The sequence below is a fragment of the Fusarium solani genome (genome assembly GCF_023522795.1).
Source record: "Fusarium solani strain SB1 chromosome Unknown bctg00000012, whole genome shotgun sequence".
NCBI classification, from domain to species: Eukaryota; Fungi; Ascomycota; class Sordariomycetes; order Hypocreales; family Nectriaceae; genus Fusarium; species Fusarium solani.
In genome coordinates this window covers 274,813-291,126 of record NW_027072146.1, presented here as the reverse complement: position 1 = coordinate 291,126, position 16,314 = coordinate 274,813, and the positions used below count along the sequence as shown (strand labels likewise).

The window sequence follows — 16,314 nt, the reverse complement described above, 5'->3', positions numbered from 1 at the left end:
AGAAAGAAATTAGTTTTCTTAATAGCTTAAAAGATAATAATAATATATACTTATATAAGGCATAGCTTATAACTCTTATTATTAATATTAATACCTTTTATAATACTAAATAAGAAAATTAAAAAAGTTAGCTAGCTAAGATCTAGCTATATAGTTATAAGTATAACTATATTAGGAAATAAAGGTTATTAGTATTATAGGTTTTAAAGGGATTAGTTCCTAGAGTTAGTATTAGAGTTTAAACCTAAAAAGTATTAGCGCTAGGGCTTGGCGCTAGACTTAGCGGTAGATAAAAGTCTATAAGTTTAATTAATTAAACTTATTTAATTAAATATATAATATATATATCTTAGCTTATCTAAATATATAAATAATAATAATTTTAATAGTAATTTTAATAATAAATATTTTTATTTATAATTATATTATAAGCTAGCTATATAGCTAATAGCTTTTTACTTTAATTAATTTATTTATAATTAATATAATATTAAAGGTATTATTTTAATATTTAATTTATATATTTAATTTATTTATTTATTTCTTTATAATATATTATAAAGAGTTTATAATTAATTTTTAAATATCTTATAAGGCTTTATTAAAATTTTAAAGTAAATAATAATCTTTAATTTATAATAATCTTAAGTAATATATTATATATCTTAGTAATATAAAAGTAAAAAAGATATATAAATTCTTTAGCTATTATTAATTCCTTATAAGGTATAAAATAAAAAGATTTTATAAGTTTATTTATAATACTAAGAATATTATTATAAAAGTTTTTAATAACTAGTTTTTTTAATAAAAATAATTTAATAATAAAATATATAATAATTAAGTCTTATAATTATTATAAAACTAAGAGTAATTATAACTTCTTATAAGCTTTATAATATTATACCTTAGTCTTTATATAAAAATAATATTAATAAATAATTATAAAAATAATTTTCTTTATATTAAGAAAACTATAAGTTATTTTACTTTATTTTAGGGTTTTATTAATTTCTTAATATTTATATAGCTAATAATTATAGATTTTATATATAAGGTTATATTATAATTTATCTAAGACTTATTTCTTATTAGTTTTTTAATTATTTAAGAGTTATTTAATATATTTTTTAATTTATTTTAAAAGTAAATTATCTTATTTTATTATATAAATTACTTTAATAATAAGGTATATTATTTTAATAATTAGGTTATATTTATAATATTTAAGAAATAATTTTAATTATTAATTAATTATAATATAAATAATATTTTTTATTACTCTTAACTATTTTTTTAATAACCCTTTAAGCTTAATAATAAGTATAAGGTATTACTTTAAAACTAATATATTTAATAAACTCTATAGAAATATAATAATAATAGGTTAAATTAATAATCTTAATAATATTAGTTTTCTTTTATTTTTTAAAAATATAGCTAGATATTATATTAAGATATATTAATAGAAAGTAAAGAAATAAAATAAGAAAACTAATTAAGTTAAGGGTAATAACTACTTATATAGCCTTATAGATAAGATTAATAGAGACGAAGTATTATATTATAGCTAAATAATAAGCTAGGCAGTTTAATATAATAAAACCTTATTATATAATGAAATCGCTATAAGAGTAAATAAAACCTATTATAATATAAATAAATACTTTTATATAATACTTACTTATAATAACCTTATCTAGGTAAATAAGTAAATATAATAAATTCCTTATTTATATATACTCTAAGTATATAAAATATACTTATTATATTTTCTTATATAATAGCTATCTTAGCTATTAATATCACTTAGTTATTTTTAATACCTTTAAGTATATTACTAAATATAATTTATACTATATTTAAGATAATATTAATATCCCCTTTATAAATATAAACTAATATAACTAGTTTATCCCCCTTAGGACTTATATAATTACTATAAGCTATAAGTAATATATTAAAAATATATTAACCTCTTAGGGAAAAAACTAATAAATACTTTATAATTATTATAAATATAAAAGACCTTTATAAATATTAATTATAGGTATAATTATATTATAATTAATAAAAATATTATAAATATTACTTAGGGCTATATTATATTATTAAAATATAAGAATTTGTATATTTTATATTAAAAGGCTATTATGAAGGTAAATATAAATAATAAGGTATCTTAATATCTAATTAATTAATTCTATATATATAAAAAGTGCCTATATATCTAGTGCTATATTAAGCTAGCTACTTCCCTTATATTATTAAGCTCTTAGCTTAAGCTAATTCTAGATATAAGTTATAGCCTAGGTCCTTATACTCTCGCTTATAACCTAATATAAGTTATTAAGAAAAAAATAGCTTAAAGTCTCCTCTTAGGGGTTATTTTAAATAAAATCTTATAAAATAAGTAGTAAGAGAGCTAGCTAACTATTTAGTAATAAGTAATCCTCTTAAATAAAAAGATCTTAAAATAAGGTAATCTAAGTAATATTAAGGAGCTAAAAGAGGTAAAGTTAGCCTTAGTAGTAATCTTATAGCTATAAAGCTAGAAAATAAATTATTTTAAGGTAGCTTCTAACCCTAATATATTATTAAGTATATATTATAATATATAATACTTAATAAGCTTAAGAATACTAGGGATAGCTTTGTATATAGCTATTATACTTAGATTATTACTTATATTTTAATTAATTTTATTATATTTAATTAAATAGGCCTCTCTAAGGAAAAGAAATTATAAAATTAAAATAATTATAAAGAGCTATACTATAAATATATTAAAGCTATATTATATATTATTAAAGGTAATATTAAGAATAAGAAAAAAAGAGATTATAATAAAATTATATTTAATATCTTTAATATAATAATAAAATAAAAATATAAAAAACCTAAGAGTTATTTCTTTAAGCTAATTAAATATCTTAGTAATTAATTAATTAAATAAATCCTCTTAGGATTATTTCTAATAGGCCTCTATATTAATAGAGATATTTATAAAATTATTATAAGCTATTTTTTATTTATTATTAACTTTAAACCAGGCTATATATAAAATCTCATATTAATAAAATAAGCTTTAAATCTCTTAGATTAATTAATTAAATATATATAATATAAAAATAAAGCTAAGGTTATTAAATATATTAAATATAATAAAACTTAGCTTAATATTAAAAGAGACTAATTTATATAAAAAGTCTTTTGAATTAATAAAGTTATAGAGGTAATTAATTAAGCTAAGCTAATTAAGCTATAGCTATAACTATATAAATTAATCTAATTATTCTATAAGGTTAGCCTCCTTCTAATAAATAAAAAGGGCCTAGGCCTAAAATATTATAAATATATCTATTTAATTAAATAATTCTATAATAAGCTCTTATATATTAACCTCAAAGTACTTATTATAATAACTTTTCTAAAAAAGCTATTAATAAAATACCTTAGAATAATATAATTAAAAAGAAAATAATAATATAATTATTTAAGCTATAGCCTTAGGTAGTTTTTTAATTTAGCCTCTTTATTTAGATTATTAATACTTTAACTATAGATATTAATAGAGTTCTATAAGGCTAGAATAGACTTAGGGGTAATTAGAGCTAAATATATATTTAAAGCTATTTCTTTTTATTTCTCTAAGCTTAGAGATTAAAGGCCTAAGTAAAATAAGATAAAGTAATTAATTAAGGCCCTTAATATTTTTAATATAATTAAATAATTATATTTATTAAATAATTAATTAAATCTCTATTAATATAAAATTATAAGGAAATTACTTTAAGTATTATTAGATATAATTACTAAGAATAATAACCTTATAGGTTTTATAAATAAAAAAAAAAATTAAGATATAAGTAAAATATTTTATGTAAATAAATAAATAAAGGTCTTTATAATAATAAAATTATAAATTAGCTAATAATAATTTTAAAAAACCTTATAGATTTTAACTCTAAGGTTATAACTCTTACCTTAAGTAAAATATAATTAATAATTAGTCTTAGAAGGCTAAGATAAAAAGGGCATAGCTTAAATAAAGGTAAATTACCTTAAAATAACCCTAAATCTAAGGGTTAAGTTAATATCTTAAAAATAAAATATATTCTAGGTATTATATTAAGTAAAATAACTTAATTAAGTACTTTTTAATCTTCTTATTAACTTTAAGGCTCTTCTAGTAATATAAATCTAGTTTTTTCAGAAACCTAAGGTTAATAAGATATAAAACCTAGGCTTTATAAGTAAGCTATTAGCGCCGCGCTAAATTCTTATATAAAAAAACCTTAGGCTAGCTAACCCCTAATTATAATATATAGTAGGGATTTTAATATATTTAATAAAAAGAAGACTTAATTATATATATAATAATAGGGACTTAATTATATAAGTAATAAAAATAAACTTTAAGATATATTTTTAAACCTTACCCTAATACCTTAGTATAATAGCGCCTAAGCCCAAAAGAAAGTAATAGAGAGTTGTACAACAGTTACCCCTATCGCCCACCGTAGCATTCTGAGATGTGAACTAGACTGTGCCAAGGCCCTATAGGGACTTCCCTCCGGGCGAAATAAAATCCATCCATCTAACCGTAGTGGGGCGAGTGACCTCCCTAAGGGCTGTGGCACTCAAAGGGATAGAAGCCGTATAGCGTCGTTACGGTGACCAATCGTAACATCACATCTCTATCCGAAGACATGTGATAATAGAAAAGAGAGATGATGGTACACTACAAAATATACAATGATTGATTTTCCTCTCAATTCCGTTGACGTGAACTAAGCACGAGCATAGAGAATTGGCAGCTCATATGTTCTTCGAAGCCATTTAGAGATATATTGGCCCTGAGTCCTGTTATTCTTAGGAAGAGCATCGACGATGAAGAGCAATTTAAAGAAGCAAGTACGTGTTAAGTAAATACTGAGTTGCTTCTGCTGGCAAATATGATTTAATAACTTCAGAAAAATTAACACGTAACTCGAATCTGAATGATCGTTATTGATATAAGTAATACTATTTACTATTGTACTAGTCTAAGTCACTGTAATCACTCAGTTAAAAGCTTGCATAGCTTTCCATGCAGTGTAAGGCCGTTCCACGATCATTTCCTTGGCTGTGGGCAAGGCCGAGCGACCCTCCCCAAATCTAATACTCGACCTCATAATCTCGCGCCATCTCCTGCCAGGAGCAATCTTGCCCGAGATAGTGTTAGGCACTAGGCTGTCACTATTGATAGGAATCAGGGCTGATCGCCCCAAGATAGCCTCCATGGCTTGTTGGGCAAAGGAAACTGCCTCCTTGGCATCCGATGGGACTCCGGTCTCGTCTAGCGGCCGAATCTTTGTATCCGGAAGCTGCTCCCTGAGATATTTGATGATGGTCGGGTTTCGGGCACCACCGCCGCACATATACACCTCTGAAATCTCATCCACGCTGATGCCGAAGCGAGGGAAGAATGTGCGGTATTGCTTGATGATATTCTGGGCCGTTATCCGAGTAATGGTTGCTAGTGTGTCGTACTTATCGCACCCAGCAGCAAGACACTCGTTAATCAGTTCTTGGCCTTCGTTGTCCCCAAATGTCTCCCGTCCTGTAGTCTTGGGAGGAACGTGGTTGCAGTACTTATTTGTACTCAGAAACTTATCGACAAGGTCCTGGCGCACGGTGCCTTTGGAGCTCCATTCGCCGTCTCTGTCGTATTCCATCTCGCCGTTAGTGAAATATCTCATGGCGTTGTCAATGAACATGTTGCCCGGGCCGCAGTCCCTAGAGATGTTAGTCGCTTTATTAGGGTGCTATGTAGAGGATTTCTCACCAGTCGACCATTGCGTCCACTCCGCCCTCGGAATCAGGGGGGATGACACAAAGATTGGCAATTCCGCCAATATTCTGACAGACACGCCACTTGGTCGGGTGATGAAGTAGAAGGCCGTCAATTAGAGCAACCAATGGGGCACCCTGTCTACCTACGGCTTGCTCTGCCATTCGGAAGTCTGTCACAGTTGTGATACCGGTGATGGCACTAATAACTGTGCCCTCCCCAAGACAAAATGCAGAACGTGTCTCCCCCTCTTCCGGCATGGACAGAAGCCAAATGGTCTGTCCATGTGATCCGATGAGGTCAATGCTGTTCATCGATATCTCGTGTTTATCGCAAAACTCTTTGACGGCATCACCAAACATCTGTCCAAGTTGCACATTGAGTTGCGACATTTTTGAGGGAGTCGTCCTGGTCTCCCGAAGCATCGTGAGAACGGGTTTCTTGATCCATTGGGGTACGGGGATCTCATCATACTAAGTATATGGTCAGCAACAGACGAGTAGATAGATACCGCGAAGTGAAACATACTTTAATGAGCTCCATGTGTAGAGGGGCATCCGGAGACTCTTGGTGATATCGAACAAGTGCACAGTCGATACCGTCCATGGCAGTGCCACTGTTCATTCCCAGGACGGTTAAGTCAAGCGCACCAGTGGTAGATGCCCGAACATGGCCATTTACATTGAAGGAATTGCCATTGGATTCATGTGGTTGACCGTTGGTAACGGAACGGCTTCCATTTTGCTGGGGTTGTGGTCGTGTCATGGTGAGATAATATGTTAAGTCCAGTATGTTCGAGATCGTTGAATAGTCTCGGAATTTGTTCACGGACATGACTTCACATTTAATATAATGTGGTATTCGATGGCGCCTCGATACGAATCGCATTGAGAATCCCCTGTTTGGAAGTTCGTGACGATGAGCGAAGAGCAATAGCAATTAGTAAACTTCCCGGAGGAGATGGTCCTCTGTTAGTGACTAGCTTACTCCACAGAGGGATCACAAGCTCTAATTTCTTAGTATTTACACTAGTTTAACCTCTTTCGAGTCGAAGTGCCTTTTTGGGCAAGTCGTCTCGAGGCTGAACTAGAGGCGCAAACCTTTAATTATTTCCGTGTTGTCTCCGCCAGTAAGCCTAACCAGGATCAAATTGTCGGAAAGTTATCTAATCAATTGACAAATGCAAGTCCGGTAGAAAGGGCATAGAAACCTATTTATTCTCATCACAACACGACCGTGAATTTCTTATCCTGTTACTTGACAATAAGAGACAGTCAGCGAAAGACTGTGCATAAAGAAATGGAAAGCCCTCGGTCTGTGTGGACGTCCGACCATGGCAGCATGGCGCACGAGACTGCCAAGTCTCGCTGGCCTAAAATTGTGCAGGGCATGATCGATGATGTCCGTGTTACCGGCGCTGAGCTTGCTCCATCCCATGCACTTGACGAAATCAATTCGATAGAGAGAAGCCTTAGAAGACTCCGAGAGGAAATTACTGGTAATGATCAGCTGTGGTTAGTGCTCCTTATGAACTTCTCTCGTCGGTATATCACTAAACAAAGCTCAGTCCCCTCGAAGATGATGGCTCGGCAGACATTGCGTCGTACAATCAGATTCTCCTTAATATGGGCGAGTTGACTTGGCTCAACTGTCCATGGTTGTATGGTGAATGCTACCTGTATAGGTCAGTCTTGGAGTTGTTGTGTGCCGCCAAATGATGCTAACTTCTGCAGGCGAGTGCAGCTGTTATTTTCCATGTCATCTTCCTGGCAAGGGTACGATGTGTTTAAACGTCAAAAGGATTCTTCCCTTGTCAAGTCGCAGAAGGCCGTCCAGGAGCTGGCGAGCAGGGTCACTCAAGTCATCGCAAACCCGATACAACCACTCCAAAGCTTGGACGACGATGCAGCGAGACTTGTCTTTTCTGAAATGACCGAGCTGGCATTATGGGGAAACGCAACAGATCTGTCTCTTCTGACCAACCTCAGTCTGGAGGAAATTCAGAAGTTACAAGGAAGCGCAGCGATCGAGGAGAGCCAGCGGAACATTGTCGACAATGATACATCTCATGTGTGGCATTATCTGCGAAAGACTCAGTTGACTCAAAAAAATCGACATATCGACATCGTTCTTGACAATGCTGGGTTTGAGCTATTTGCAGACGTCCTCTACTCGGCATACCTCATTGCATCTGGACTCGGAACGAGCATCACTCTCCATGCGAAATGTTTTCCCTGGTTTGTCAGCGATGTATTACCCAGCGATATGGACTTCCTCCTCGACCATCTGCGGTCCACAGGCTTGAATTCTTTGGCCACTCAGATCAAGAGGTATCTCGAACTCGGCTTAATGCGTATCGAGGTTCATTCGTTTTGGACGACGGCTTGGTCATTTCATGAGATGGTCGCTGTAGCACCTGATCTATTTCAGCGCTTTCAGAACAGCCATTTGACTATATGGAAAGGAGACTTGAATTATCGAAAATTGACCAGAGACGGTCTCTGGCCACACACAACGACTTTCAAGTCTTCGCTTGGTCTACTAGGGCAACGAAGTGGTGTCAAGGTCCTCGCGTTGAGAACAAACAAGTCCGATACCTGCGTTGGAATAGAAAGTGAGGAGGCTGTCAAGAGACTTAACCGGGAGGCACCCGGGATGGGATGGGTTAGGGATGGGAAACATGCCGTGATATCATTCAGTGACGGCGTCTGAGACAGATAATGTACTACTAGCATTTTGACCACTCCTCTCGCAAAACATTGATTATCCAGGCAGTTGGCCAGGCATGCGATGTCTCGAGATCCTCAAACATGCTTACCAGTCTTGTTTGCTCTCGCTCATCTGTCATCAAGGGGCCCCCTTTCATAGGTTAGACAATTCTGACTTTTAACAAGATGGTACAACCTACAAATAAATGTAGAGTGGCATAATGTGATGAGGGATGGCACAGTTCCCGGCGAGCCTTTGCATGCTCCACAAAGGGCTCGGGCGTGCTCCATGACAGACTCCTGAGGTGATGTCAATTGAGGCAAGTTACTCTATAAACCATGAACTCACATCAGATTCCGGTATGGTTCGGCGGACATTTCGAATAGCAAATCGCGGAGATGGACGGTAGACCTTTAAAAGCATCCTAGCTAGGTGGTAGAATCCAAATGCCATAACTGATAACCATCAGGTTCCATGGACTAACGGGGAATTGTTCTGGAATTTGTGCCTACCATGCCAATCTGCTGTAAACCAAATCTCTGGAAAGGGATCTGCTCCCAGCTCTGGTTCTCCAGACCATATTGGATCAAACGTACTCGGTTTCGTCTTGTTCCAGTTCTCAACGGCCTCGGACAGCTCGTACCATCTTTGCATCCTTGTCGATGATTCTGAGTACAAGACACTTCCACTAAAACAGAAATGCATCACTGTAGCGCAAATCCATGTCATGGTATTTGCCCAGGCAGTCTCCGACTTGACATCGACAGCTTGTTCATGGACGACGGGTGGTGGTGGCATCAACACCAAGTCGAAATTCAAATTGGGCGGCTGCTGATTGATGCAGGCGTTGTAAAAGGATTGTCTTACATAAACCCAAAACGCAGCTTGAGAGAGGGTAGGTGCCGAGGGATCTACTTGTTGTCCTTGAGATGCCTTGAGCAGAGCACTCAACCCAGCAAGATGTCTCTCCTGATCACCGCCCGTCACAGTTACTGAGGTAAGGTTAGATGAGCAGAGCTACTGCGCAACGGGACTTACCACTCAGCTGTTCGCATACGCGCAATATGACTATGGCGCAGAGGATACTCTCGTCGTGGGCAATGGTCTCGGTGCTTAGCAAGGGAATGAGAAGCACTATACACTTGTCTTGGAATTCATCAGCTGTATTGTTATCACCTAAATGGCGAGCGGCATAAGAAATGATAGCATATAGAAGAATGGGTGAGCTCTTGGCCAGGACAGTCACATTAAGAGTAAACTGTCGTGATGCGTCCGTGCAGTCTAGCCACCGAGCCACGTGCGTGGAAAAGTGATGTAGATAGAAAGCCTCCTGGCGTTGAAGCGCAGGACGGACAGGGGTTATCCTAGGTACGCTCACGGGAGAGTCACCTCTGTACTGGTTTGGAGGTTCATGTTGACTAAGGTCGAAGATGGAAGCAGCTGAAGGCGGCGACGTCAGATTCTCGGGGCACCAAATTGAATCCGGCTGCTGTAGAAAGTTGAGTGGTGATGACGGCCCTTCCGCCGATGGATTATCTCCTTCTGGAGGATGTAGGAAATGTTGACCATGAACCGGACGTTCCATTTGCTTTGGCCGGTATCGCTTAATCTTGAGCTGAGGGGATGAATCGTCCCAGCGGCACAGTCGGTCCCTCTTGAGGCACTAGTTTCACTTAGCTCCATCATCTTCTCGGTTCGGCAATTGGATATGCTTAACATACCAGCCCGCAAGTCGGTCTCGTCTCATCACCTGTGAAGTCAGTATAACGAATTTCGCTCTATCCCTGGAGGCGTACATTTGACGCGACGTTCTCGGCACGTAAGGCTATTCCATGTCACCTATCATTCTGGAGCATCGGCTCATCTGACTTACCAGCCGTTACGAGATCGCAGCCGACCCATGTTACCCGGGCTGTTCTTTGATTGCAGAAGCAGGGAAAGGATTTCGAGACGAAAGAACCAGAGATTTGAGACGAAGGATTCCGGGGGAGTGGAACTACCCGTTTATGCTGACTTTACTAGTGCAACATCCCCGCATCTATGCTAAATTGTTCCAGTTTGCGCCATTATGAGTCCATTACTGGCTAATAATTTATCACCATGTTGTCAGAAAATCGGAGCCGCAAATTTTGAAACTAACCTTTGTTGGTAATTCGAGACGAGGACACAGCTCGCTAAGATTCCGTAACAAATCCTCCGCGTGGCGCCGCGGCTAAATCCCCATGGGGGTTGGAGTAGTCTAAGCTCGCAATCTCTGGGGAGAAGAAATAGATATAATGGGGGCACTTGAACACCATGACGACCTTTCCCATCGGCCATATCAAAACACAACCAATAATACCTTGACACAACTACATATATTACTGTATTAATCTTACGACATTAATTCATCGGCATCATGTGGAATCGCCAGAGCTGGAAGTCCATGTCCGGGCAGCAGTTGCTCAGGCTTGTTACAACTGCCTCCGCCGTTGCAATCTCCTACGAAGGCATCAGTCAGGGCGTTATGGGCGCTGTGACTGTTGCACCCGAGTTCGGACGACGTATGGGATACACAAACGATAAAGACGAAGTCGTCAAACCCATGCTGCAGGGCGGTATTGCCGCTGTATATTACTGGTATGTGTCCCCTTAGTCTCAAAGGAAACAATACCTAATCTGACTAAGTGGCTCTCTCTTCGCAGCCTTTTGGGCTGGCAGCTTCTCTGACAACTACGGTCGTATCAAGGGCATGTGGATGGCATGCTTCTGGTGTATGGCCGGGGTTATCCTGCAAGCCTCTGCTGTCAACCTCACACACATGCTTTGCGCACGATTTGTTGCTGGCATGGGTGTGGCTTTCATCCTCGTCATTGCGCCTATGTGGACGGCCGAGCTTTCTGCTGCATCACACAGAGGCAAGCAAATCGCTCTCACATTCTTGGCCAATTTCTCCGGCATCGCCCTCGCAGCGTGGATCGGTTTCGGCACGTCCTTTACTGAGGTGGGCGGTGGACAGTTTCGCTGGCGGTTCGAGTTTGCGATTCAAATCATTCCCGTAATCTCGCTGGCGGTACTGAGCCTCTTGGTCCCGGAGTCCCCGCGATGGCTGGTCAAGGCCGGGAGACCTGATGAAGCATTGGAAATTATTGCAAAGCTGCGGGGGGATGGTGACTCTCAACACCCTGATGCGCAGAACGAGTATCGAGAGATTGTGACGGTAGTGGAAGAGGAGTCTCAGTACGCCAAAACCAACTACGTCAAGATGTTTTTCGGTATCGGATCCGGAGACATTCATCTTGGCCGCCGCATCCAGCTTGCCTTCTGGCTCCAGGTGCTCATGCAGTATGGAACTGGAATCGCAGCCGTGGTTATATAGTGAGTTATGCTTCTTTGAAAAAGATAGTTTGCTAACTGCGTTGTAGTTCTGGAACCATCTATCGTACAGCCGGCTTTGATAATGTCAAGTCCGGTTGGCTGTCCGGTTTACTGATGCTGGTTGGTATCTTGGGTACAGCCATCGCAGCCTTTACCATCGACAGGGTAGGCCGCCGAAGAACCCTTTACTGGGGTGCCGTAGCACTCAGTATCACCCTGTTCATTATCGGCAGCCTCTTTCGGGGAGCCATTGACAACCCAGACAAGGCTGTTCAATACGGCACAGCAGCTTCAGCCATGGTTTTTATCTACCTCTTAATCTTCAGTTCTTCTTGGCTATTGATCCCTTTCATATATCCCACCGAGATCTTTCCCACCTGGCTTCGAGCCAAGGGGAATGCATTTGGCGTGGCCGGCTGGGCTGTCGGCTACGGCGGAGGTTCTCTCTTGGTGCCTGTTATGTTTTCTGGCATTAACGAAAAGGTATGGACTCGCCTCAACTACCTATGACTTTCTCATTTCTGACTTGGCTTGCAGACTTTCTACGTGTTCGGAGCGTGAGTATCCTTTGATCTGCCCGAAACGGCAAGTGGCCGCTGACCTTTTTACTAGTGCTATGTTTGCATACATTCCCTTGGTGTACTGCTTCCTACCCGAAACCGCCGGCCGTACATTGGAAGAAGTCGACTATCTCTTTGCTAGTAAGAGTCCATTCACTTGGGATGAGGAGAAAGAATTTGCGAAGCGTACAGCTCTCTTGCATGAAAGATTGAATAAAGGGAACGGGAGCGACGCAATGGCACAGGACAAGTCAATTGAATTACATGTCGAGGTTGTATAAGCTATTTTCTTTATCATCTCGCATGTGGCCAGAAGCTGACAAGCAAGGGGTTGCACGTACTTATATAGCTGCTAGATGGAGGTAGTATAAGGAATCACATTGGAGAATGTTTAACCGGGCTATAGACGATTGTTTTGCAGTCTCTACATTGCTACTAAATATAACATATGGGCAAGTAGTGGCGGCTAGTCATTCATAGACTAACACGTAGCTGTAGTAAGCATCAGAGGCTGATTGCATGTATGTAGTAGTGGATTAATATATGGCCGTAATAATAGAGGTGCTGCGTTTGGTTTAACATGTTATATCTGATTCTATGGCAACTAAGAATCTGGGGACTTAAGGACACCATAGTAGCCGTGTAAAAGTTCTAGCCTTATATCTGTGGTTACAGTTATATCTATAGCAGACGTTTCGATACTGGTGGTAGTTGTGACGGTTAAGGTTCCTAACGTAGTAAACCGTAACCTGATTTGGTTTATATTAGCAATTGCAACGGGGCGTGGTATACTGAGTATAGGGTGGCGAATTACGTCTGATAAGGTTAAGAAGTATTCTTATGTAATTAAGTTATATTAAAAGCTAAGGTAGCGAGAGTATCTATCTAAGGGATATTATATGGTTTTTTATAGGTAGGGTCTAGGGAGCATCTCACGATGCCTATCGTGAGATAGTATTATATTCTTACTTGCCCGGAGTGAGAAAGTAGGTCCCGCTTACTCGCACCGAGTGAGTAGAATATATTAAGCCGTGCTATATGGCGATATATATTTAATCGCGGCATGGGCTATAATAAATAGCGCTTAACCTAAATAGCGCTTTATATTACCCTAAATATTAATAATTAGTAATTACTACTTCTAACTCTCTTTACTACTTATTATTACTAACTCTTATATTAGCGGTTAATAACTACTATTACTAACTCTTTACTCCTTATTATTATTAATTCTTATATTAATAATTAACTTTTTTCTCTTTTTTTACTTTTAACTCTTTTAAATACTAGTAGTTAATATCCTACCCTCTCTTATACCTCTATAAATAGGGTTAGGTTTATAATATATTATTTCTTTACTATCTTATATATAGCTAAATTTTATTATAAAGCTTAACTTTTTATATAATAATTTATATATATTTTTATTTTTATTATTAAAAAGGTAATTATTATCTTAAAGAGGTATATATTATATATATTACTTTAAAGACTTTATTAATTATTATAAATATTAGACTAAGTAACTTAATTAAGAGAAATTATTCAATTAAGCCTTATATAATAACTCTAAGGGTAATTATATACCTTTAATATTAGGCTAGGTAATCTCTAGATTATTAATATATTAGGCCTAATTAAGAAGGCTATATTATAACCTAAAAGGGAAAAAAAGGATTCCCTTAAAAATAATAATATAAGTAATATATATAAGTTTAAAAATAAGCTTAACTTATTAATAATTAAGAGTATTATATATAAATTAATAATTATTAATTAAAATATTAAATAAAAAAATATTTATTAATTACTCTTTAAATAATAATAATAAATATAAATATAAAGCTAGCCTTTAAGAATAATTAGGTTACTTAGTATAATATCCTTAAAATAAAGGTAAAAAACTAAGATTTATAAGTCTATATTAATCTATTAGCTAAAAATAAGCCTAGCCTTATATTAAATTCTTATATAATACTAGATATATAAAATATAAAGAAAAAAGGCCTAAGGACTAAGGTAATAATTATTAAAAGAATTCCCTTAATATAAGGCTTATATATTATTTTCTAAGAAGAAAATCCCTTTTTAAAGCTAATATAAATAATAGCTAAAAGGCTAATATAATCTTAGACCTCTTAGTAATTAATCTCTAGACTTATAACTCCTTATAGACCCTCTATAAATATCTCTTATTTAAATATAAAAACCTTAAGAAAAGAATTATAAAGGTTTAAAATTAAGTCCTTAAAATAATTAATAAGCCCCTTATTTATTATTATTACTTAGCTAATAATATATTTATAAATTAAATAAAATCTTTATATAAAAGATTTTTTTAATTATAATAAATAAGAAATAAAAGGCCTAAAAGGTATATAAGAATTACTTAATAAACCCTTATTAAAGCTATTTAATCTCTTATTAAGCTCTTAATAAATAAATTATAAGGTAATATAATATAATTACTAAGGTAAGAGATATAAACTTCTAAGAAGCTAAGGAGATAAATGTATAATTCTTAGATTTTCTTAAAGTATTTTATTTATTACTCCTTAAGTTATAAATTCTTAGTTATAATATAATAAAGAGAAATAATATAAGAGAAAATAAACTTATAATAGCCCTTATAATTATAAATATAAAATAAGCCCTTAATAACCTTAAAGAATCCTTAAAGAAAAAGAAAATAATATATAATACTTTTATAATAATTAATAAAAATATCTTAAAAGAGGCTCTTAAACTTAGATAATAAAAGGGCTACCTTAGGGGAATTTTAAAAAAAAAAAAAAAGCCTAAGAGATTAAAAATAAAAGTATATAATTAATATACTTAATATATAATTATTTATATTTTTTAATTAATTATTATAATATATTCCCTAAGAAAAGATATAAGAAATATAAACTAAATATACTTTAAGAGAAAATAATAAAAAAAAAGATTTTTCTTAATATTAATAGCTTAGTTAATTAAATATAAAAAATTAAATTAAAAAGGTTAACTTAATTATAACTTATTAGCTCTTATAATTAAGAGATAACCTTATTAGCTATTAAGTATTACCTTTTAAGAAATAATATATTACTTAACTCTAAGGCTATATATCTTTCTTTAGAGATACCTTAAGGCTTAAAAACTTATAAGTTATCTTAATAAAAAATTTTTTTTAATGAAGAATAAATTAAATATTAATAAATAGCTATAAAGATATTATTATTACCTTAAGAGAGGCTAATAATTTAATAAAAAGGCTAAAACTTTAAGATATTACCTTATATATTAATTTTATTATAAATCTTATTTCTTTTATTAAATTAAGAAAATAAAACTTTTAATAAGATATAAGACTAAGTAAGAATTATATAAGAAAAATAAATAATAGCCCTCTTAAAGAAATAAAAAAGATTTATAGATAATAAATCTTAAAATACTAAGAGGTAACTTAATAAAGCTAGCTTAATTAGGCTATATTTATAATTAATAAGGTAATAACCTTTTTTCTTAAGATAAGATATAAATATATAATTTATATAATATAAAGATTACTTAAGGGAGACTTCTTAATATAATATTAATACTTAGAGTACCTAAGATTAGATATTTTTTAATACCTTATAATTACCTTTAGAGGTATTAAATTAAGGCTAAATAACCCCTAGGGCCTAAAAAGGATTATTATAGTGAATTATTATATATATAATATAGCTAAGGCTTAATAAATAATCTAGAGAGCTCTTAAAAAATTAATAAAAAAAATATAACTAAGGGAATATATTATTATAAACTTTTATTTAATAACTTAAGGCTATAAAGGTTATATCTCTATTTAGATCTTTATAAATAAAG

The 16,314-nt window shown here is 34.2% G+C and overlaps 4 protein-coding genes across 4 annotated transcripts; 2 read left to right on the top strand and 2 right to left on the bottom strand.

Moving 5' to 3' along the window:
• Positions 1-5,066: 5,066 nt before the first annotated feature.
• On the bottom strand, positions 5,067-6,601 carry MRS44_016082 (uncharacterized protein; the record flags this gene model as incomplete). Its single annotated transcript, XM_065617884.1, has 3 exons — positions 5,067-5,781; positions 5,831-6,309; positions 6,365-6,601. The coding sequence occupies 3 exons, from the start codon at positions 6,599-6,601 to the stop codon at positions 5,067-5,069; spliced, it is 1,431 nt and encodes a 476-aa protein (XP_065473956.1).
• Positions 6,602-7,135: 534 nt separating this feature from the next.
• MRS44_016081 (uncharacterized protein) lies at positions 7,136-8,548 on the top strand (the record flags this gene model as incomplete). Its single annotated transcript, XM_065617883.1, has 3 exons — positions 7,136-7,350; positions 7,404-7,520; positions 7,570-8,548. 3 exons carry the CDS (start codon positions 7,136-7,138, stop codon positions 8,546-8,548), a joined length of 1,311 nt encoding a protein of 436 aa, XP_065473955.1.
• Positions 8,549-8,564: 16 nt separating this feature from the next.
• On the bottom strand, positions 8,565-10,447 carry MRS44_016080 (uncharacterized protein; the record flags this gene model as incomplete). The annotated part of the gene is made up of 8 exons (XM_065617882.1): positions 8,565-8,695; positions 8,745-8,844; positions 8,894-9,000; positions 9,058-9,537; positions 9,584-10,208; positions 10,267-10,295; positions 10,342-10,370; positions 10,419-10,447. The coding sequence occupies 8 exons, from the start codon at positions 10,445-10,447 to the stop codon at positions 8,565-8,567; spliced, it is 1,530 nt and encodes a 509-aa protein (XP_065473954.1).
• A 496-nt stretch (positions 10,448-10,943) lies between these two features.
• Positions 10,944-12,743, top strand: MRS44_016079 (uncharacterized protein; the record flags this gene model as incomplete). The annotated part of the gene is made up of 5 exons (XM_065617881.1): positions 10,944-11,164; positions 11,213-11,902; positions 11,950-12,385; positions 12,440-12,459; positions 12,515-12,743. The coding sequence occupies 5 exons, from the start codon at positions 10,944-10,946 to the stop codon at positions 12,741-12,743; spliced, it is 1,596 nt and encodes a 531-aa protein (XP_065473953.1).
• Between the last annotated feature and the right edge of the window lie 3,571 nt (positions 12,744-16,314).